The 25,393-nt window shown below is 42.3% G+C and overlaps 1 protein-coding gene across 1 annotated transcript in view; it reads right to left on the reverse strand.

Annotated features, from left to right (window-relative positions):
* spop (speckle type BTB/POZ protein) overlaps positions 1–21,476 on the reverse strand; it is a 34,791-nt gene extending 13,315 nt beyond the window's left edge. The window contains exons 1-4 of the mRNA XM_070923370.1: positions 21,380–21,476; positions 20,175–20,296; positions 17,612–17,763; positions 10,808–10,935 (exon numbers count right to left, since the gene is read on the reverse strand). Of these exons, the coding sequence (XP_070779471.1) occupies positions 10,808–10,935; positions 17,612–17,763; positions 20,175–20,296; positions 21,380–21,457 (480 nt within the window). The 5' untranslated portion in view covers positions 21,458–21,476. The remainder of the gene's footprint in view (positions 1–10,807; positions 10,936–17,611; positions 17,764–20,174; positions 20,297–21,379) is intronic.
* Between the last annotated feature and the right edge of the window lie 3,917 nt (positions 21,477–25,393).

Consider the following 25,393-nt stretch of genomic DNA (forward strand, 5'->3'; position numbering starts at 1 on the left):
CTGAAGTAATTCATCCGTTAACAATGTTAGACGTGGCCTGTTGGAGTGCTTCTAATTCTTGGATGGAGATGAAATTCTCCCAGTTGAAGTACAAACAATGAGCGTCAGCGTTCAAAAGACTCTAAAAGGTGCACAACTGTGTTCTTAACAGCTTGAAAAGTGTTATATTATTATTATTATTATTATTTAGAAGAGAAGACGAGAAAATTGCAGTGAGAAACCACCAGTCGTCAAGCTTAAAATTCTGTTGTTCAGATTTTCGATCCATTGACCAACTGTGGTGCACTGTAAAAACACCAACTGATATTTTTTGGTATAAATAAGAATTTAGGCTCAGACTTGGAAATATCAATTTACAGTGTTTAAAGTAAAAAAACTGAAGTTGTGATTGAGTCCCGACAATTTATAATCTTAAACTGGGATTCATTACAAAGTCAGAAGATTTTTTTGACTTGTCTTATTTAGTTGTGGAAACATTTCAGAACTTAAATAATGCATGTGTTACTCACACTAGAGGAAAGTTCTGATGAGATTGATGTTTCTTCTTTATACACTTGAGTCTTTTTTATTATGACGGTGCTAATGTACTAAACAGAAACTTTTTATAAGAACTTCACAAAAGTTTATATAATGTTTTCAGTCAATTTAAAGTGTTTTTTTATGGTTTGCCCACATATACCGTTATGTTACACAGGAGCTTACACAGTTTTTACATTATCCAGCACATTATTACAATAGTAACATTGCAATTATCATAAAAGTTATTATTTTTTACATTCTGCACAGTTATGGCTGAGAGATAACAGCAGACAAGCAAACAAAACATGAGGATAATCTGTGTTCCCTGTTTTCATTGCTGACAGCTCCTAAACACATTTAGTGTTTTCAAGCAAAGGGCTGAAAATCCCCACAAAGTGACCGTGCTGTTAAAGCTTCAGCCAGGGAGGCTGACACCCAAACACCCTAAAAAAAACCTAAAAAAAACTAAAAAAAACAAGCCAAGCTCCCTCCTCACCCATCCCCATTCATCCATCTGCGGCCTATTCGTCCAATGCCACATCCATCCACCTATTCAACTCGCACAAAAAGACTCCTAGAAAAGGAGGAGAAGCACATACAATAGAGAAGTGCGTGGCAAGCAGGAAATTGAATGTCAAGGAGCCTTGTTTGCTCCTGATGGAGGTTTGAGGGTTAGCCTGAAGGGGACAGAAAGACAGAGAGAGACACAAGGAAAGATAATAAAACAGAGGAAGAGAGTGAGAAAAAGGAGGAGAGAGGGGAAGATATAGGGATAATAAAAGGCAGAGAGAATACAGATGCAGAGATACCAAGCGACAGACAGACAGAGAAAAGAGAGGCCATCACAACCAAAGGGGGGCGGGGGTGTGAGGGAGCTATTGGTGGTATCTACAGTTGGAGATGGCCTCTCATATGCAGCCGCTCATTTCTGGCACAGAAATGCCAGCGACACAGTGAGAAGAAAATGTGACTTTTCTGAAGAGAGGAGCATTAGAAGTATTCCTCAGTGTATATGAGTGTGAATGCATGTGTGTGACAGTCTGGTTTCCACAGCTGGCTCTATTAATCACACTCCAGGGGGATGCAGGTCTGACTGACTGACGTACATCCATCTCCACACACATTCACATGAGGAAGAGACAGTCCCGCGCACAGGCACTGGCATTCAGGAAACACTGATTAGCAATACAGAAAGCTTGGGAGCTGCTGTGTAGAGGAGAGGGGAGGGAGGAAAACAACAGAGGGAAAAACAGAGGAGAGTGACAGACAGACGGACAAAGACACAGAGGGCAGAGGACAGACGTTCAGTGAGCTCAAGTTGGAATGAAAAATGGCTTTAGGAGGAGAGGAGGAGGAGGAGGAGGAGGAGGAGGGCGGCGAGTCCAGCGCTGTGTCCTGAGTACACACTGAAAAAATAAACAAGTACTGAAAAGCGAATTGGAAGAGAAGCCAGAGAGCCTGGTCAATGTGTTTCGGTATAAATATCCCAATTAGCATGGCGGAGCCGTTGCTGGGCTCTCAGACATAGCGTGGCAGAGCCGGTCTAATTACTGGCTAACTTCACCAATTATTCCACTGTTTAACCAGGCAGAAACTAAATCGCAGCACCTGGTTATTTAGACACACTGGCTGCCCTGACAGTCTTCACGCCATTAGCTGTCATCTTCAGTCATTGTCAACCTCCTCCTCTTTCTCCTTGCATCTTCCTCCTCCTTTCCTCATACTGGACGAGAGCAAGACTAGACACATTTGTATTTGCAGGATGGATTGGCAAATATACCCCATTTTTTTTATTTACTGTGTCAATTTAAATCGATGGCTTATATATTAATAGGTATATTAGATTTTAAAATAAGTATCTAAAGAATCTACAGCCATGCGAGCAGCTCTGTGAGGCATGGTGACATTGTGTTAACATGCTATGTTTAGCAGGGTATGTTTCACCATCTTAAATTGGCCGTGTTGACATTTGCTTATTACAGGTATTTGGTCACAAACAAAGTATTGGACAAAATTCAATTTTAACCAGATCATGGCTCTAGATGTGTTAAAGGGTCAACACAGTGATTATAATTCTGAATGTGTGTACCGAATGTTTACAGGAATATATAGAATAGTTTTCAAAACACTTCACTTAAAAAGAAACTGCTGCTGGTGCTTTTATTTCATGAAAATCCAGTAATTTCTTTAAAAGATACCAAGTAATATATCACAGTGTAAGTCAAGGGCAAATTCTGACCTGAAGGTGGCTCCAGACTAAAGTTTTGGGAGTCACCAAAGTCCTTAAGAATCATCCTTTGGGGGCAGTAAATATCCTTGACAAATGTCGTGGAAATCGAGCCAGCAGTAGAAGATTTCATACAAAGTGTTGGACTGACCAACCAACCAGCCCACTGAATGACTGACGTTCATTCCCTAGTGGCGTTAATAATGATGATGATGGTGATGATGATAATGATGATGACAGAAACACATTCTTTATACAACCTCAGGTAAAGAATAACAGTAATGAAGAATCATTGCCGCTATATCACCACAATCATCATTTGTTTTGGTAATTAAGTTCCCAAGATAAGTACTTACTAAAGCGCTCGCCTCCCAGTTAGTTCCTCAGACATCAAGATGGATCTGTTGTAAGCTCCCTCTCAAACCTCCAGGCAACGAGTTAATATTGGGTTTTGGTACCCAGATGATTTATTCATAAAGAATCAATCTTTTTCTGCCTGTTTATGTGTTTGTTTATGGATTTACAGTGTTTTGCCATGCGTGAAATAGTTTGAAAAAGAAAAAAAAAAACAAATCAAATGATATTCATTAAGTTACGGAACACTTGTTCTTTTCCCAAGTCTCACTTCTCTGTTCAGTCCTGTGCATTCTCAGACACGTAAACATGGGCGGAGATCAGGGGCACAAACAGACACATGGACAGACACATTCACACACTCACCTTATCAAACTACACACACACACCTCATGTAACACCACACCACCTGCTGCAGCTGTATGATTTTAAAAGGGAAATCCAAGCTTTTCTTTTTTTCTTGCCGTTCAATTGGAAATATATCATTTGCATGAACATTATTTGAATTTGTACATTGCATAGTTTTACTGACCTGAGTTGGGGCAGGCTCCCCTGTAATCTGAGGCGTATTGCTGCTATTGCAAAATATAACACATAACACTCAGTACTCAGTATGAGGGTCTATCTCTACTAGCTCTATGCAACTGTCAAGGTATGTCAGTCCCATACATCAGCTTCTTCCAAACACCCCTCACCACAAACTTTAAGGCAGTCTCGCTCGATATTAGATCAGAAGTATTCAGGGTTGCTCTTCTCCGTGTTATCTTTGGAAAACTTCATATTCATAAAACGTGGAAATAAGCACTTGTTTGACTGGGGAAATCTTTTCAATCTGACAGGCCTTAATTCATGTTCTGAAACATTGTTCTATGGAATAAACAAACAAAAACTGACAGGATGTGGGGGGGGGGGAGACCCTGCCAAATTCTCCTGGCAGAGGCAGGGTCCGACAGCAAGTTTCAGAAATCGCTGCCAGGTTGGCAAACAGCTATTTTAAAGGTTTATTATTGGAGTGATTACGGCCCAGTGTAATTACACCCTATACTTCACTAATAACAGCTGATACATTGAACATATTCAATCCATCCATCAAGTCTATTGTGCACCTGCTGCAGCCCACTGACACTATTTTATTCATTAACTCTATGGTGCTCAAAATGTGTTTGATGAAACTACTACTTGTCTGTCATTCAGTTTTGGCTGTCTCAGTATCGGGTCTACTGTTATACTTTGTTGGTGACAGGTTATCACTAGACTATTTTACTCCACTCTTTATTTTCAGTTTTTATTTCCGGCAGAGTAAATCGATGCAGCAACAGCACTCTCATTCGCCCAGGTAAAATTCTACACTCTGAGCATTGGATACACACGAGAGTGGAAACCACACCAAACCAAATGATTGACAGTGATACAAATCTGATTGCCCGGGGTAACTGTGAAATGTACTGTTGAGCTTTGTGGGGGTAACTATTGAAACATTAAATAAAAACTGAATTGTTTGCACAATACAAGTGAAACAAATGTTTTCTATCTTCATCATTAACTGTATTATATCTGCACTGTTTCAAATCAAGCGCCATATTAGTCTGTGTGATGTTGCTGCTTGAGAGGAAAAAAACAAATGTATTCAAGAAATTCATTACAATTTTACTCAAAGTTAATAACGGAAAGGCAACAGCAGAAGTTGTGCAGTAATGTATCATGACTTCATCATGGACTTCATCAACTGTTTCTTACATAATGGAAATGTGATAGCAGCTCAACCTGAATTAAATGTTGGAGGGAAATACTGTACATTACATATTTTAGACAATGAATAGGATTTAACAAGGTGGGAAACCGGATAAGGTGACCAGTAACTCTGGTGTATTCATTAAAACCACACACACACACATCACCTTTCATCTACAATGGCTTAATAGATCTGTGATCTTGAAATTTGTCGTCTGAACCCGGAGCACAAAACTCATCACCAGCTTTTTATAATGCATGACTGGCCCCCCACTCTCCAGCCAGCCACAGTAAACAGGCGTGATGTCAGAGACCCACTGCAGCTCCCTTTCTTATTCATCCTCTCCACCCACTTTTAGATGTTATTGCTCACAAAAATCAAAAACACTCAGAGCAATGACAGGATATTTTCGTTAGGAGACGGGAGTCAGAGTCAGCCGCCCTCTGGCAGCTGCAACAGGTGACTGAACTGATTAAAACAGAGAATAATAGCAGAATCTCATTTGCTCCTGACACCACTAAACAAACGCAGCCCCAAATCCCAACGCTATTAAACAAAAGTCAAGAATAAACACTGCACTCATTCTCATCAGAGGACAATGGCTACAACCTCACCTTCTTTAATTACAACTGAACTATTCATTTAATCCAACTTGGTTTTAATTGTATTTCAAGCACCTTATTCAACCTATAAGGAGTTTTTACAGTAGCCATCTTATCTTTGGAGCACAATAAGAGACGTGTTTTTCATTTTTTTTTTCGTGGCGGGGACTGGGCAGTTAGCCTGAACAGCAACTGACACCAAACCAGAGGAAGCACATCACAGAAGATAACAAAAAACACTCGATCACAATCAAAGACTAAAGACTGCCAATGTCACAAGAAGGAGCAGCCACAGTGAGATGAAGAGCTGCAGGAGACGGGCTGCACACCACCAACTCCTCAGCACGATGGAAAACGGCTGATTATTGACTTCATTGTTGAAACAATGTGAGCTTTTGGGCTGCACTGTATACAGAGGGCGTCGCCAAATGGACCAGGACTGAAATCTTTAAGATTATGACTTTAAACGACTTGTTGCGTCGCTGTAGTTGTTCCGGAGACCTGAAAACTTTAACTAGACTGTCGTGATTATTTACTCAGATTTAATCACAGCACTGTATGCACCCATTCATGTGTTGGAGTGGTCATTACAGTGGCTGTTTGCAGGGACCAAGCTGTGTCCATTTCAATGGCTCAGTCCACAGACAGGCGGGTCGGCCTCCCGTTGACACAGAGGAATATTTCATGCATGATTTGAAGCCATGCTGCTGAACGAGCGTTGTGGCCTGCGCCCCTAATTCATAGCCAAGTGTGTTGTGCCTGGCCAATCCTATTCTTACACATACACACGCAGACACACTCAGTATCACCACTGGCAGTGAACATGAGCCTCTGCATGCTGTCTGTGAGCACCAGCCATTTGGGTCTCTTTTTAAGTAGTTTTGTTTTCTCTGCTGGAAGATCACAGACACTAAAGTGATAGCTTTGAGACTCTGCAGCTCGATCTAAAGTGCTTGAAGGAAATGTTTGGACAAAGAAAATAAATAAATAACCAGGCAAAAGTTGCCTGTTTGTTCAATTTCTGCCGTCTTTACTTTGGGAGAAGCAAAGGACTTTTGATGGGATATAAAAGACCTGTTGATGTGGTGTTGGTGCAAAAGTGTTGCAAAGGCAGTAACAATTAAAGGATCTGTTGGGGCTCAAAAATGGGTGCCAACAAACAATCACAGTAAAAATCCCACTGCAAGAGACGGATCAAGCTTCCAGTGTGTTTGCTCAGTCTCTTCCTATGTCTCGTCTTAATCAGCATTTGTATTTCCATTTCTTTGATTAGGTCTCCAATCCAGTTTTTAAATTATCCAAATCATCTTACCCTTTTCACTTTTTCTCCCCGTTCTGTTTGGGCAAAAACAGAACTAGAACAGAAATATATATATTACCTCATTTTTGTCTTCCCTTTTGTCTTCACAAACCCAAATCTTTATGTGCATACATTCTGCCTCGCCCCATCCTGCCTCTGTCTCTTCCCACCTCTGCCTCTTTATCCTGCTCCGAGAGCTGGTTATGTGTGTGTGTGTGTGTGTTGTTCAGTGTGCAGGGAGGGAGCAGCTGGAGCATCTGCAGTCGACTCCTCTGACAGCAGCACGGCATATGGCAGGGCGCTGTGAAGGATGGGTGCTGTCACCCGGCAAAGTGCTTACCCACCGACAAGAGAGGCGAGCCGCACTAACGCCATGAGGAAGAGGAGGAAACAGCTGAACATCAGCAACCCACTCATTTATTCTCCCACCACCACCTCGCTCCAGGAGGGACGCAGTGGAGGAGCCTTAAAGAAAAGACCTCCGACCGGCTAGCAGTGGCCAAGTTGAAATGCATTTCAGTAAATCGCATCAAAGATTGTCTATGTGCAGAAAATAAACCAATCGAGGGGAAAACACTGGCTCATCTTCCAGTTTACACATGCAGGCGCTGGTCCTCACATATGCCCTCACCACCCTTTTGTGTGCCACACAGAAGTGCATAAGCCTGCATGATTGGTTAACATACAGTACATGCACAGCTTTTTACCTCTTATTTTGCCTCACATGTTACCTCTTTCTCCAAAACGTAGTTAAAATATACATTTAAGTTCTGGAGTTGATCAATATTTCCAGCTTGGGTGTAATTTCATCCTAAAGAAAGTGAAATAGACAGAATAGACGGCCTCCTCTGTGAAATAAACCAAATGTGTCCGGAAACAGTAGCTCTTCTGACTTTCCCTCTGGCTGACTAAAGGTGGACCACTGTGCTCCTCCACTTCTCAGCAGCCAATTTAACATGACTGACAGATACGTTTCACCATAAACTTCTCCCTTCCAAAACAACCCCTTCTTTTCCCTTTAGTCAGTCAAAACAGACTTCCAGAGTAGTAACCCTTACAGTGTCGGCCAACGCGGCTCTTCCTGCAGGCAAATCACGACAGCACAAAGTTGTTGAGTTTTGCTAGAAGCCATAGGACCCCACGCGTGAGTCTTGTATTACTCTAAAAACTTTCTGCATTATCTATAGCATGAACTGCTAGATTGCAATGGTCTGAGCTTAGAGCAAGAGGTTACCTGCGGTGCTGACAGGGAGAGAGAGAGGAGAGATTTAACCTCCTTTACCTCTGTGTCTCATTAGAGGAGAAATGAAGGTAAAAATATGTCTCATCCACATGAAAACATTCTCTCTAGAACAAAATCCAATCCAAACCATCTTGGCCTTTTGTTTTTTTATCCTGTATCATCTTTATTTTTCCTCTTTGTCTGTTCTTCACCCCTGTGGCTCGATGCCACCCAGTGTGCCCACTTTTCCTGAGAAGGCCTTTCCTTCAATCTCTTCTCGCTGTGCCTCCTTCCCCTCCTTTTTTATCTCTTTCTGTCCCTCATGCTCTCTTTTGACAGCCAACGCAGCACCTTTAATGGGAGCTATCTCCTCATTAAATACCTGCAGGTGTCTGCCGCGCTTTGGCAGGGATGGAGAGAGAAAGAGAGATGGAAACAAAGAAAGGGACGAAAAGAGAGAGAGCAGCGGCTGGTGTTGTTCAGGCCCTCTCCGACATGACATATAGCTAGATTCCCTGTGCTAAATTTGAATTACTAATGTCTCCAGAGGCAAACGAACCAAGCACAGGGACCAAGGGTCAGGAGGAGAGGTTGAGCCAGTATCCCCCTCCCACAGTGATCTGGCTTCTCCTCATAGCCTTTTCGCCTCTTTGACACTCTACTACACAGAATAACAGAGGATGAAAGACAGGTGATGAAAAAGGGCAAAGAGGGAGGAAGGAAAAGTATGAAGGCTGAGCAGAGGGGGGAGACAAGGGACATGGGGGAGTGGTGAAGGCAGAGTTAGGGAAAAAAGTAAGAAACTGTGATGCTCTAAGTGGGAGGCAGCAAGAGATGAAAGGAAAAGGGGAAAGAGGCGGAGGAGATTGGGTTTGAATGAGAGATAAGATGGAGGGGAAAAAGAGGAAGTGGAGGGGATGAGAGGAGAGAGAAGAGGGAGAGAGCTGGGCTCTGGGGCGATGGGGCTCTCTCAGATGCAGGACGAGACCATCTGGACGAAAGCGGAGCCAGGTCTCTGACGGTAAACACTGGGCTTCACTTTCACATGGAAAAAGACCAGGAAAAGAGATTCAAACACCCGTTCTGCACTGTCTTACCATCATCCACCCAAAACCCAACTCCGCCAACCATCCTGCCCACGTGTTGGTGGTAAACGGTACCAGACCTCAATATTGGCAATCTCATCATTTACTGCTCATCCCACATCCCACTTCCAGACAGCCTTTTCTTCTAAAACACACACAAATAGTTTATAATTGATTTTAGAATACTGCTGCCTGTCTATATATCAGATCTCTAACTTGCTTTAAGAACATGAACTCGGTAGACCTCTCAGGTCATCTGGGGCTGTTCTGTTAAACGTTTCCTGAGGTTAAAAAGGGTAAAGCTTAAGTTATTTTGCTACACACAGGTGGAGAAAACTTCCATAGGACCTGAGACTACTTTTAAATCTTAAAACAACACAGAAAATGTTCTTTGCCTTTTTTATTTATCTACTCTTTACTCCCATTTAATCTTTTTCTGTTGTAAACAGTTTTTATATTAAGCACATTGATTTTACCTTTTGCATAAAATGTGCTGTATAAATCAGACTTGCCTTGCTTGTTCATCAGCAGGGCTGGCTATTTACCACAGTACAACAGATATTTACGGGGGAGGAAGTGGCCGCCGAGGACTTAAACCAGCAACCCCACCTCCTCCCCTTCAGGACAGTGGATGAATTCAGTGAGAGAGGACTCTTCAAGGTAACTAATCCCCCCACTCTTCCATCTCATTCTCTCCAGCAAACATCCTCATCCTCAAAATTATGTCCCAACGAGACACGCCTGCACAAACACACAATATATGCATAAGATACTCCTACACGCACACACACACACACACACACACACACACACACACACACGCACACACACGACTCTACCCCACATCCCACGTGGCTCTGGAGAAGCAGCACTGCCCCTCCTACCCCTCTGTCAATAAGCCCAGTTTGGAAACACTTTAAACAGACTTGCACATAGCTCCGCTACAAAAAGGGAAAACTTCAAGACATGATCTTCTCCATACCCGCAGGGTTAATTAGAATTGTTTTAAACAGCCACTGCCATGCTTTTTAAACATTTATGGGTGCATGCATTACAACTAAGGCATTAACATATCCAGAAAGTTTAACCTCTTCTCTGCTCCCTGGCTCCATTATGAGGAGCAGAGGGGAACGAGAGAGAGGACAGTTGACCTCTGCTGCCCCCTGTGTTACAGCTGAAAAACAACAAGGGACTTTTTCAATGAGGAGCAGCAGCCAGCTTTGGATCAGAGGAATCGGAGCCAAGCCACCATGCCGGCTGAATGACAATCAGCTTGTATGTTAGTGATGAGAGAGAGATCTAAACCCAGAGGCTGTGTAGTACCAATAAAAACATACATTATTCACTAACAGGGACATACAACGAGCAGTAGTGTTGAATAAAAAGATGAGCGAGACAGGAATTACAGTTGTGATCACTGCGAGGCAAAACCACCAATACAAACAATAAATTTAGATATTTCAACAGTATTCATTATTTTTAGGTTCTATTAAGATTATTCAAATCCAAGTAGTTCTACTGATATACACACAACTCAGCATCAGTATGATCCAACATCACATTTTTGGTTTTAAAGGTTAATCATCTGTTTGTGTGCAATGTGGAAATATCTCATTTAATGAATAATAATTTTGATCTGGCAATATAATCAGGGTTGTCATTTGTTGATGTGCCTGTACTGTGTATTTTTTGAGCTTAAAGATGAAGAAAGTGTGAACTCTGTTTGACAAAGAATCTTAGTCCAGATAAACTGGCTCAACCCTTACCTCACAGAAAAGTGTTAATTTGTCATCGGGCAGCAGACCGTTGGCCTCATCCAGCAGGAAGTCCCTCCTTATGAACTTTTTGAAACCCCAGTCCTTCCCCTGGACAAAACGATATGCTCTCTGGCTCTCTGGAAAAAAAACACATGGACAAACAAGGAGAAACAAGATTATCTGGAGACTTTCACAACGTGATTATGCTCTGCGTGTGTGAATGTGTGTGCGAAAGAGAAAGTTTGTTATGAGTCATGGCCATAAGCAGCGGAGGAACAATGGCAAAAGAGGCTGGGTGCAGGAAGTATTGCCTGCAGGGAGCTTTTAACACTTCAGAAGAAAACAGAATCTCTCTCTCTCCCTCTTTCACTCTCTGTATCCTCTCGCTGCCACATAAAGACTAGTGGTAAACATGAGACAGAACTGCTGTGCCTCTTTGGCCAAGAAGTGAGAAATTGCAGGGATCAAAGCAGTCCAATTATCATGTGTTTATGGAGTGCCAATTATCTCTGACAGTGGCAGGAAGGATTCTGTAACACTCAGTTGCACTACAAAGACACAGGAAAGGTGCTGGAGTTCTTGTGTGTACAATAGTCACACTGTGGGGGCGGTCACAGCTATCTACAGTCACTTAACAGTCACAAATGTTCACATACAAGGTCAAAAGATAATAACGACAGACTATGACTGCCACAGAGATCAGAGCAAATTAAAGCTAATTGCCAATAGAAAGGAAGCAAGGCACTAACACATACATTCTGCAAGTAACTGGAGCTCTGTTGGAGGCATGTAACACCATCCTTTGGACAAATTACATCATTCGCCATTTTGTTAATAAGAAGAAAATGCTTCCTTGGGCACTGCTCTGGGATTTCAGAATGTATGGAGATATCTTTGTCTATTCCCATCAGGGTAGACATGCCTCACCACCTGATGAAGGTAGTAACTTAAGGCTGTGTATCTCTGTTATTATGTATCCTGTCCTGTAAAGGGTTAAATGGCATCGAACAATGCACCCTAAGCTACAAAAGAATCACAAGAAACCAATTCATTATTCAAGTTGTTTCATTTCTTTGGCAGATGTCATCATAGAGATGATGTTAACCTGCATTTGGATTAATGGATTTTGTTGTGAAACAGCAGAAACACAATCCTGGAACAAATTAACTAAAAACACAACGAAGATCCAATCACAAAATAACCAGAAGAGGTTGTCCGATGCTCATATGGCTCATATGGCTGCACTGACAAAGTGTAAAAGCGATGTGCCCCCAGTCTACATACATCAACTCTATATATGTAAATGAACATTTGTTCATGAAAGCAAATCATTGCATACATGCACACCCAATAGGGAGCTCCTAGAGTGGGACGCAAATATTAAGAGGGTAGGCACCTCACGCCTAGCAGGCTGTGCAAGAAACATCAGATTTCAACATGATTTTAATGTAAATGTCATCATATCCCTAGAGCATGAAATATCATGTGTTGAAAGAACTATTTGAGCCTTTTAAAATGGAAAATAAAAACAATGTGAAATGAAAACATGCCGCCCTGAATGTTCACCAAAAGACACTACACAAATGTTTTAGCTGATTTATTCAGTACCTTTTAAGGCCTCCAGTTTATCCTTTATGACTCCAGTTAAAAGGCGACACAGCCACCACATACCAAGAGGTCCTCACCTCACACGTTCATACATGTGCACACTACATGCGTTTAGCCCCAGCAGTTCAAACAGATTTCTCTTCAGGCTACTCTTGCGTAGAGATCCCAACAGGAGATCTGCTGACAGATCACAGTGGGAAGCACTAAGATGAAGTGTCAATGCTGCTGTAAGATCCTGTGTCAAATCCCCTGTTTGGATCTGAGGGAGCAGACAGCCAAAGAGGGGATTGGTGGAGGAGTGCAGTGCATATGCAGTTATTCCCACCACTGCTCATGCAGGGGGTCCTTCACTGTAATCCCCTGCCTCTAGAGACTGTGTACGCAAAGAAGCTGACAGAAATCACCACGCAAACACACACACACACACACACACACACACACACACACACACACACACACACACACACACACACACACACACACAGGCATGCATGTAAGCCAATGCACAAAAATTACAAATCTATGCACTCCACTTTTTCACAAAGTGCGCTTCGCACTCTGCTTTATTCATTGTTCTGCCGCTGTGTAATAGAGGGGGAGTGTCAGTGTTTCCAAAAAAGACAGAGTTTTTCAGACCAAAGATTTCTCAACTGAAGCTGAGCAGGTTTTAAAAGAGAGTCGAACTTCTGTGGCCTTAGCACACTGTACTGTTTGTGGTAGAGGAAAAGCAATAGACTTATTACCTGGATCCCTCTCAAGGGTCTGAAACTCTTTCTCCGCTGACTTTCACCCCGTCTTTCATGTCCTTTAAACATGTTTGATAAGACCTAGCATGAGAGACCCAGATGAAGTCCCAAGGCACAGAATCTCCTTGTGAAGTTGTGTTATTTGGGTATGAAACAAGACTAGCCGTGATGAGTGCGGACTTCCCCAGTGGCAGTATCTAAAGCTAAACTCGGGTGTGAGGAGAGAGGTTGGCAGGAGAGTGAGAGGGGGGAAGCAAGCCAAGAGGAAGAGGTGAGGAGAGGTGAGAGGGAATGCTGAAAGAAGCTCCAGCAGAGTAGGGGAGGTGTGACTTCTTCAGTGCTTACCCGTGACAGTGTGTGTGTATGTGTGAATATGCACATGCATGCGGGCAGCGATGATGAGGGTGTGTGTGCTGAGCTCAGCTAATGCCATGCTGCCATCTCTAGCGGGGCATCAGAAACCTGCACTGGCAGAGAATCAACTGCAGGTCAGACCGCTGGCGCTCACTCTTTCAGTGAGCTGGCCAAGGTGGCGGAAGTGCAACCACTCTGCCAGAATACCAAAAAGAGCTGGACAGTGGTGGAGGGGGTCGGTGCAACTGAGATATCCTACGGGAAAAGTGTGAGGGATGAAGAAGACTGGTATGAAAGAGAGATTGACGAGTGCAGACAGGAGATTGTGTGAAGTGTCACAGCACAATTGTGGTGAGGACATACAGATCTCAATAAGGCAGGGGGAAATTATTATGGATTTGTATGAAAAATCACAGTTACAATGTAGACGTGTAAGGGTACAACTCAGTAAAGAACAGAGATGAGTTTCAAGGCTTTACCATGCTGCGATGCACTTTGATAGTACACTGGCATTGAAGAGTGAAGTTTCTCACCCTGACAAAAAAAAGACTGAAGGTGATGAGGAAGGTGAGAAAAATGAGGTCTGAGCCGGAAACAGAGAGAAGAAGAGGAAAGCGGGAGCAATGCCATGGTGTTTAAGTGAGCAGGGCATCCATATTCAGGCAGGGGGGCTCAGGGGCACAGTTGGCACACAGAACGAGAAGGTCGCCAGAAGACGAGCTGGCATGTAGAAAAATAACAGCCGACACAGCAGCCAGAGTCAATATCTCTCTTCCTGTCAGTCACTCTTTTGGCCTTATCCTTCACACAATCAACTGTACCCAAAAATGTACACAAACCACTACTCACAACCACCAACAGACCATTCTCACATCTTTTTCCATTACATTAATCATTTAGTCTATGAAAAAAAATTGTGAACTGCTCATCACGATTTCCCAGAGCCCAAAGTGACGCCTTCAAATTGCTTCTTTTGACCAACCAACAACCCAAAACCCCAAGACTCTTCATTTACTAACATAAACGACAAAGAAAAGCAGCAAATCCTTACATTTAACAAGCAGGAACCAGCAAACGTTTTACATTTTTGCTTGAAAAATTATTAAAATCAAAATAGTTGGCAACTAATTTTCTTTCCATCAAATAATCGATTAATCGTTGCAGCTCTAGTCTACTAGTCTACTAGTTAACTGTATATTTATCTCACTAGTAACAGAGTTTCAAAATCTACTTTAAAAGCTTGCTCCCTCAACACACTGAATCACATCGGTTGGCATAAAGCAGACAGATACACATATAAACATGACATACAGTCTTTCAGAGGAGAAAATCTAATCTCTATTGGAGATTGAGCTCTATAAGCTAGTGTCAGCACAAACATGCCTATTGACATTCTTTCAACCAATGTCAATACCATCTGATTATGTACAGACTGACCAATAGGCTCCTACTCTATTAGCCGTGCTCCACTTGCCCACACAGAATACCTGATCACCTCCATCAGTTACTGAGGGCAACAGACTGACAAGCCCACATCCAGAGCTTCAATTAACTGAAACCAAAAAGAAACACTGACTCTCCAGCTACAGAATATAGAAGCGGCCCACACCAAAAACCTGCTGTAACTAGACTCTCCGGCCAACTCATACGCACATAAGCTCACTTAGCCTTTGGCTACAACACAACAAAACCATTGTCTGTAGGGGAGACTTAACAAGGAGACTATTTGAATACAGAACAGCTTGCGGCAGAGGAAGAGAACTTTCCATCTCTCCTCTCCGAGCTGTCAGAACAGGAGTCTGCAGGGGGGCAGATGTTTTCTCTGGCAAAAAGGGGAAGGGAGGAGGGAAGGGGGGTGTCGAGAGACAAGTTACAACCCACCCAACAGCCTCAAAGGAGAGAACCAGCACATTAAGCCAGGGAGAGAAATGATGTGGCCAAGCCGAGAGTACGGCGTGGGGAGGGGGTGGTGGGCTGCCACTGCTGCCTGAATCTATCTCCATTAGCAAGTACAGACCATCAGAGGATCCAGACACAGACTCTCTAGTGGGGGGCTCAAGGGCTAATGCGGATGTGGTGTTTCATCAGATAATGTCAAGCTTTCCAGTCAAAATCTGCCGTCGTAGTGCAGCCTTCAGATCTTGGACACACACCAATATGCACACGCCAGTCAGCACATCAACACAAATCAAAATGTATACCTTCTCAGAGTCTGGGTGAAATTAAACAGTGAGTGCATTAGTGACAGAGAATGGCTTGTAAGTGAGAGTTTGCCTTATTCAAAAGCTACAAACTTCTTCAGCTCCTCAGCTGTTCAGCTCAGCACTGAGGATTTCCATCAGTAGGATTTTGACATGTGCCTTCAATAACAATGCTACTCTGTTATGTTTCAATACAGTTTACTTACTACAGTTTCAAAACTTTTCTTTCCTTACTGACTATCCACTCATTCTTCTACCTAACTATTCCTGTTTAAAGTGCTCAGGCTTAATATGCATTGTATTAAAAATTGTCCCCACAGGGACAAAGTGTATAAGCAGACTGAGCAGTGACCTGCCACATAAACAGTCCACAGCCACCCAGCTTTCTTAATTAAGGCACTTTGTTTTTATTTGGCCTTTTTTCCTAGAGGCCTGGATTAAATTGGATTCTAAATGATCCAGAACCGATAGAGCAATCTTTACTGCCATATTCTTAGACAGAGTGCTCACTAAACTCACAAATATGCTGGCAGTTAGGTAATTTTCTCCTGTGACAGGGCGAGCGAAGTCGAGGGCCCAGGTCTCCCTCGGGGGATTGCGGGAAGATTGGAGGAGGGCATATGGCAAGAATGGGATGGGGTGTGCACCATAGAGCACACCATTTATAGCAGAAAGCCCCTTGAGACCCAAAAAGAGACGAGGAGAGGAAAATGAGATCCTCTTCACTTCACTCGGTATTCCCCACATTCAGGCTTTTGTGGGGTCATTTAGGGGAGCAGTGCTCACGAAATGGCCAGCAATGAAGTCAAACACCTCAAAGGTCTGTTTATTACTCATACCACAGGCAAATCCTGTCCACAATACCACATAGCCACCAGCGCACAGTATTATGGCCAGGAGATAGAGCTTTAAGGACAATCACCTTTTTTTTCTGCCTGTGTTAAGAGGTGGCATTTCAACATTACGCTGCAGAAGCGGAATTAAAAAAGAATAAAAGAAAAAGAAAGTGACATCACGTGAAAGATAGGTCTGAGTGAGCAAATGAGAGGCTGAAAGTACACATGAGGGGGTGGGGCTGTCAGGTTCACATGGGGGAATGTTTCTCAGCAGGAAAAACGATTTCCCTTTCAACACAACCTGCACCGCAGGGGGTTGTACACAGTTTCACTGCATACGCCTCCGATTCAAATACACTTCCGTCTCCCACCTCTTCCCTCCTCTCCCTGCCTCCCACCCACCCCATCTTCCCTCCTCCATGCTTCCTGTACAGTATGCTGCAGGGTACTAGGAGGGAGAGAGAGGCAGCCAGAAAGCCTGATAACCAGGAAGCGGTCACATCTGGCCCTCTCTAATTCAATTCCACACAAGTTTGCTTTTCCTCCCCATAACATAACCTAATTAAAAAAAAAAGCAGGAATTGGAGGCAAATTCATTTCCAATTCATCAACGGGGAGAGAGGCGGACGAGGACTTCTAAAAAGGTTGGGTCTTTTTTAATTAAAATCAAAATTGCCCCACGCTACTTTGAATTATATATTTACTAGAAATGAATCCAACCGGCAGTGATTACACAAGCCCATATGGCTATCAATACCTCACATTATTAGACACACTTGGAGTATTAGACACACTCCCCACCGCCTACATTTACAAATTTCAGTGCCCCAAAGACACAGGTGTGACAGGAGTTTTTAATTTTGAACCTCTTAAACTTTGAGATATCCTCAGTTTTCTGCTGAACATAGACTTCTATGCAGGTTGGGCCTAATAGTTTTTTTAACGCCAACTTATTTCCAATGACAAGTTAAGAAAAGTATTGAAGTGGACAGTTAAAGAAAATGAAAATCAGGACTCGGATGTGTTTCAGAGTGCAGGCCAGTTGTTTCTGGTTAGGGTCAGACTCACCCATGGCTTTGGTCTCCTCTCCTTTGGCATTGAGGATAGAAAACTTAAACTTGGCGCGCACCTCACTTTTTGGGCAGTTGACTAAGAGCAAGTAAAGTGACAGATAGTCTTTACTCTCCTCATCCAGCCCTTTAGGGTTCACACGCAAACACCTGGAGGCAGGAAAAGAAAAAACATACTGATCAGACAGATGAACTAAAGAGTAATGTGATGCTTCAATTCATTGGTATGCAATAATAACATTACTCTATTACTGATGACACTCTGAAATACATTTCTACTCATTAATAGCCAGACTGTTACACATGTTCATCCTTGGCTTTACAGTCAGACCTACTGATTTCATCCACAACCCTTCACTTCTGGCTCGGCCTGGAAGTCAAAGTGTAGTTCATGATATAATAACATCATGAAATGTTGTCCTTCATAACAATAATATCTCAGCAGAGGTGATTCTGCAATACACGCTAGCGTATATAGCATGAAACCATCTCAGATATATCATGATATCTGTTCAAGTGAAGTGGAAAATACAGCTCTAAAAAGGCATTTCTTTACAAAGCTAGAAGCAAAACAATTTTCATCATAACATATGCATATTTGCCAATATTTCAATATCAAACAGCAACAAACTGGCAAAAAGGATTAACTGCCAAAAGCATAATATTTCACAGTTCAAGCGTGCACAGGAAAAGAAGGAAACATCTCTACCTCTTCAATGTAACCGTATAAGTATAAACATGGTATCGTAGCCGAGATCTCAACACAACATCAATTATTTGACCCGCCTCTACTTCTGACCAGGGATGCAGCTTTCTAGCTAACCTTCCTGAACTTAGAATGAAAGCAGAGACTCCGAAATCTTCTGTAGAGTCAATGTTCCAGGCAGAATGCATCCACTTTCTTTCAAAACAGAAATACATCAGGTATATGAGCAATACATTTTACACACAGCATTTAGAAGATTTTCTGTGCTCAGTACATCAATGATACAGCTGAGTCATAGTCTTTTTATGTTTATATAGAGCAATTTCACAAAAGGATCAAAGCTTTGTACAATTTGTAGTTTTAGGACAGTAACTTGAAACACATTACCCTGGCCATATGGACTATTACTAACACGTGAACCATCTGGAAACACATCTTACAAACACTCTATGAAATACAGTAACAATCTTTATGTGCTGGAGCTCTCTAGACAGAAATCAATATCTTTACATATATTTTGTAATGTATAATTCATTGGGTAGGCTATTGCCCAATAACTCCAATACTTGTCTAATCAAATGACTCCTAATGACTGAATGACTGAATTGAGTAGATTGCTCACTGCAATTCACAGTAGTTATTTCTTTCCTGTATTAGAGGAGATAACCTACCCTACATTCTTGACAGGTTCTTATTAATTCATCAGTTTAAGTGTTTTCATCATTGTTATTGTTACAATTTGTTGCTGTAATGCCTAATGGTGTGGGGCTGACCTGCAGAGCACTCATTTCTCTAACAAGCATCTATGAAGCATCGGAGAAACAGGGATTAATGTTACTGACAGTGAGGTATGATACAGAGGGCTAGAGAAGAACAGTCAGAATCGTTCACTCAGACAAGATGAAAAAGCTGGTAGATAGTCTTGGTTAAGCACTTCCAGGAGGAAGTGGACTAATATGGAATCAGATTTGTGTCAATATAATCACGCTTACATATCACGTACAAAAAAACAGGAAAGGCTGGACTAATGCCATCCATCTTTGAAATCAGATTTGTGTTAATATAATCAAACAAAACTTCTTAAATAGAGAGTAAAACTCAAATTCTTGAGGGAGAATAAAGTTTTACTTTTGAGATGACATTTTTTTGCTTCAGTGAGTTTCATTCTCTATTTAAGAAGTTTTGTTTGATTATGTTAACACAAATCTGATTTCAAAGATTGATGGCATTAGTCCAGCTATTTCTCTGAAATTGCCAAATCTCCATTTGTTTCTAATTTAAGTAGGTAACCTACTGATCCCAGACCCACTGCTGAGTGTTATTTTACCAAAGGCTACAGTCATTGCTTTCAGCCCCCTCATAAAATGTCTGGCCATGTTTCCATGTGAGATACAGAATCTGTTTCCCTGCTCTCTGGAAGCTCTTCTGTGAACATGAAACACTACCCAATACCAAAACTCTTCCAAGTGTATCTTGAGTCTAGCCTACTGTGTATTATGTGGATCTAATTTGTTGTCATAAGCTGAAGTTCTCATCAATTCTGCCAGCAACCAATCAGTCCATCTGAGTCTAGCTCGCAATCAGGCTGCGTAAGGCAGCCCAGAAGTTCCTCACCCCAGCCAGATTTATCTGAAGTCAAGCATGACAAAGTGCTACAAAAATGATTATTCCAAACACATGTGTAAGTAAACATCAGTGATAATGCAGACTAGATACCACTGAAGCATCCAACTGGATGCTGACAGATTTCATCTTGAAAACAATGTTCTACCGCTCCGAGGACATTTTCTCCAACAACTCTCTCAGAGCACGAATGTTTCAATATAGATAGCTACAACGACCAGCCTTCACCAACCATTTGAGTTTGTCGTTGGCTCCAGAGGAGAAAGTGGAGCTTTTGATGACCTCTCCCATCTCCTCGCGACAGAAGCTGAAGTTGTTGATGGTCCACATGTAGGAGAACTTCACCACTTTGATCTGCGCAAAAAAGACACAGTAAGGGCTGAAACCAGATCTCTTTATTTATATATTTATCTATTCGATATGGGTAAGTGGTGTTTGGTCAGCCTGGACTTCAAAACCGCACATCAAAACTGCCTTTCATCTTAATAAACACTGACAACAAACGAAGGGAAAGAAGAAAGGATATTGTAAAAGCAGCAAAAGAAAAAACAAAACAATTTTGCAAGGACAAGGAGGAGATGAAAAAAACAGATCATCAATGACATACTTTATCTAGCTTGGCTCTTAACAGGAAAGTGATGTCTGAACTAGCAAATCCTGCACAGCAATGACTGAAACATACACAATTTCACAGTATAGGTGACCTTTAAACAAAGAAAACACCGAACATTACACCAAGGGAAATAAATTACGCTTGTAATATTGAATCAGAACTGGAAAAATCCAGACATGATTTATTCCATTCAACTGCTCACTGACCAGTCACATGCAGCACCCACATCCACGAAGCAAAAGTGGGCACCAAAAAGTTTTATTTTTACTAAAGCAATTTCAAACTCTATTCGATGGCTGTCTTACTCACAGTTAGCCCAATTTAACATTATGCAAAAAAATGTGTTTGTTATGCTCTCCGTGCAGCAACGTGCTCCTGTCTCATGCTGAGGAAAACAAAAAACACAGTTGTGTTGCTTTCAGACACAGTATGAGTTAGATAACACATCTATCAGTCAATCAGTGATCACCCCTTCGAAGAGTGCTGCACTGATTTAGCATTGCACCTCGGACTCACAAAGGACAGGCTTTTTTTTATATAAAGGATCAAAATCAACGCTTTCATCTCCCTTGTCAAAATCTAGTGCCTTCATTACCCACAATGCAACCCGACGGCTGACAGTTCAGTCGGAGATTCGGGTGTGATATGCTAGCAGTGGCTAATGTAGCCTCGAGCCACTAGCCTCAAGCAGAGATGAGGAGCGGCTACAGAGGTCTGGTAAATTCAGATTTACAACAAAATAAACTATTTATAGGTTTATAGACATGAAATTGAAATTGCATGGAGTCTTGGAATTAAAGCAACTACAAAAGGTCCCTCCTCACCTGAGTATAACACCAGCTCTCAGCCACAGGACCGCTGGACATTTCCACCGGGGAAGGGGGGCTTGGGACTCTGGACATTGCCAGCCTTGACGCAGAGATGACCTGAATGGGGCCGGAGCACCAGCCAGGTGTGGGGTGAGGTCGTATGAGGCGTGTAAGGAAGGGAAGGGCCAATAATCAGTCAAGGTGGCCGTCTCTTTAACAACACCTGCCGTACGGTGAGCTGCAGAGAGACGAATCCACTAGAGGAGGATGTCCAGACTCCAAAATAGCTACGGGCACCCTGTAGGGACACAGACACAGTCATTAAAATAATTCTTTAAACCAGTGAAGAACATTACTATGAAAAGATGTGACCTTGTGTGAGTGCTGGTGTGTATGTGTCTGTGTTTGTGTGTGTCACTGCAATTCCTTAATGAATAGTTAGTCTAATTGAGCAGTATTTCCTAGTAAGTAGGACGTAAGGGCTCTGAATTCATTTGTTTCAAAAGGAGGCTTCAGCATTCAAAGCACAGCAGCAGCGCCCGCTCTGCTTCACTGGGGGAAGCCTTCCTTTGTCTGCGCGTGGTTTCGTCTTTGTTTTGCTTTGAGAGGAGCAGAGCGCTGTGCCAACCATCTGATTCCAGCCAGGCTGCACCCGTCCACCGTGGCTCTAAGTGAAGTGCAAGACTTAAGACTTTCATCTCAAGCTGCCAGTTTGTACTCACACAAACACACACACACAAGGTCACACAGTACTTTCAAAAGAAAAGGCTGGCTAAGAAAGGTCATAGTTGTTTTTTGTAAGAACCTGCATTCAGGAGTTTTTTCATTCTAAATGCTGCAATGGCCACATTCCCCCCTCTCAAAGGGAAACTTCCTCATTATTTTTGTCTAATTTTTGGTCCTTTTCTACACTAGCAGTCTCATGGGATTAAAAATCTTGTTGAAAAAAAATAAATAAAAAGGAACACACGACAGTTTGGTTTCAAAGCTTCGTTTCTCTGCTGCCTAAATCTCTCATTTCCACTGGTTTCATCCTTTGCTCCTCTCAAGTTCTTCTCCACACACTTCATACCACAAGGTCTCAGGATCTGGCTTTTCTCACTCAACCTGCACGTCCCCCCCGATCGCCTGCCAAAGAAAGCCTTCCACTCCGCTGCTTAATTAGTGGCTGATTGAAAGAGAAGTTCAGGACCTGAGAAAACTTGGCAGAAACTGAGTATCAGACCGAGAGCGCAGAGCGAGAAATGAGAGAATGGGTGAACAGGGAGAGAGACCTCTGTCTTTGTGAGTGGATTGGAGACAGGTGAGGCGACCTCCACAGCTCCAGACCCAGACACGACTTAATTAATGTTTAGAGATAACCACTGCATCTGATCTTCCTCAATCCAGTTCCCCTCTTTTCTTCTTTTGTACTATTTGTATCTGATGAAAAACACTGGTGGCATTTTCGCTCAGTAAAACAATAAAATATTAATCACAAAAGTTGGGAGAACAAGGCTGCACTGATTTGCAATTTAAATTACCTGAGACTTCCTGGCAATTAATTATACTCTATATGAGTGAGTGAGGGCGTATACACAGATTTTCGCACGCATGTGTGTTTCTCTGCATGTGTCATCATTCGGGCTTTGTTTCACAGCATATCTAAAGCACAATTTACCAAGTGCTTTTTCTTGTATGCTGTCCCTTAAAGAGCACCATGAATGCCAAGTAATCACAGGGAATCAATTTAAGAAAACATGACAACACTGGCAGCACTGCTAACAGCCTCACCGCTTTCTAAATAGACCCAGATGACACTTAACCAGAATAAAGCTAAGGATGGGGTTTTTTTCCATCCTTTTCATGACAAACATCAAGAGCAGAGCGACAAGAGGAAAGCAGCAATAACAAGTCTGAGAGATAGAGGAGTTGTGCGCTAATCATAGGACTCCCTCAGAAGAAATGTCTGCAGACAGTTCATTTGTCATGGGAATCAGATGATGACAGCGTGAATGGGAAGAATGATTAATAGGTGATAATGCTCATGGCATAGAAAAAATAAATATTGTCACATTACAGTGTATTCTGGGCAGAGATTTACAAAGACTGTGTTCCCCTACAGGCAATTAAAAGACAAAGTAAGGAGGTAATGGAGGTGCTGTGCTTCAGATAAGGGAGTGTTTGTTGCTGCTACTTGGGCTCCATCAGCACCTCGTAGGTTGGGGAAAAAAAATCAGTGGAAATAAGGAAGAGGGTAAAGGTGCTGAGAGAGAGCGATACAGAAAGACAGCACACTAGCTCAGACCCTGCACAGTATACGTCTTAATCTCTTCTCTGGCAAATACAGCAAACCACACAATAGCTTATCATATTGCATGTATGCCAAGGCTCTGCAGTGATTTGTATTGATTGTATGTGTGTGCATGTGTGTGTGTGTGTGTGTAGCGTGAAGGGGGCTACAACTTTAATTTCATTCTGCAGCCCTGTGTTGTAGACTAATAAATGTACCTTGAACATTGAACCTTGAAGCCTATAATGTTCCATACTTAGAACGTCTGAGGGTTGATGTGGTATTGAATTGCACTGTAGAAAAGGGTTTCTTTTTTCCTCAAGTCTAAACAACATTTGAGCTTCATGAGCTTCCCAAAGACAGTATTTATTACATGACTTTTTCACTTACTTGAATTAGATAGTATAGGTGTTCGTGATTCGAACGAGTGATTGTTCAGAAACAAATGATTTTTTTGTTACAATATATCTGTAGATTATTTTTTCAATTAATTGTTTACAGGCTTAGTCTATAAAATGTCAAAAACACAAATATATTGATTTTACAATGATGTGAAACAGAAAAAAGTAGCAAATATTCACACTTGAACCAGAATATTTTGTCACTTTATCACGGCAACCAATCTCCCGTCATTTGTAATGACGTAGTAAAATTGCAAGTAAAAGATTACAGTCTGAGTTACACACGTTATCTTTCATAAAAAACAAAAAACATTTCATTTAAATGCAGTTGCTTTGAAAACACTATGATGACGTTTCCTCATGCTGAGAGTCTCACTAACAGCTGTTTTGGCTTAACACCACAAAATCACCAAACAAATTTGTATGTTTGCGTGTGTTTGTGTGTGTTCTGTATGTACACTGCAGCAAGTGTGTGAGTAAGTCCAGAGGGAGGGAAGGAGGATGGCCCGCCTCCATCCCACATCCTCGCGCCATGCCTGTTTTCAGGGAGGGGGAGCCAGATGAGGAGAGTGAGACCTGGAGCCCATTTATATTCATTACAGAGAGACAGTCTGTTCTCACTCTGCCAGTCCAGCCTCCATCTCTCTCCATCTCTCTGTCACACACCTCAACACGCCAGGGAGGAGAGTCTGACAAACCAACAGACAGATAGATTCAACTTCCTCTGTGTAAACAAGAGCTAAGTGAGGTGATGCCGCATCTGCCTCCCCCATCAGCATGAGAGCTGGAGGCTGCCAGCTGCCCAGTTACTGACCAGACCGTTGCAGCCACACTACATACAGCGAGCACATCACAGGCTCATCTTACACACTGAGTCAATGCATGATACTCAGCTCATGGTGTACCAATGCTTGTGCTGTGATATTAACTCCATCTGTAAATTTTACATGGTGATAGCATATATTTCCTACGCATATGTTACCTCCATCTGCAAATCTGATAATGTGAACAGCTTACAATGCATATTTACACTCGAGGACACATTTCTGTTCATTTGTTTTTCCATCTGTGCTCGTGACAATCTGAATCGCTGGTGATGCACATGTCGCCTGCACAGCCACCCCAACCTGCAAATCTGTCAATGAAGACAATGCATATTTAGCTGTTTTATATTCAACATGTTCAGCTGTTGAACCGTGATTGTTATTTTTATCTTTAGTATTTCCCTCATGGAAAAGCAAAAACATTTACTTGCACGTATCTTAATGTTTATATTTAAGTTTAATGCCATCTAAATTTCTAGTGTAACAAGTGTTGCAAGTTGCAACGTCCACAGCCACAATTGCGGCCCTGTGA

The sequence above is a fragment of the Enoplosus armatus genome, chromosome 17, assembly GCF_043641665.1.
Source record: "Enoplosus armatus isolate fEnoArm2 chromosome 17, fEnoArm2.hap1, whole genome shotgun sequence".
NCBI lineage: Eukaryota > Metazoa > Chordata > Actinopteri > Centrarchiformes > Enoplosidae > Enoplosus > Enoplosus armatus.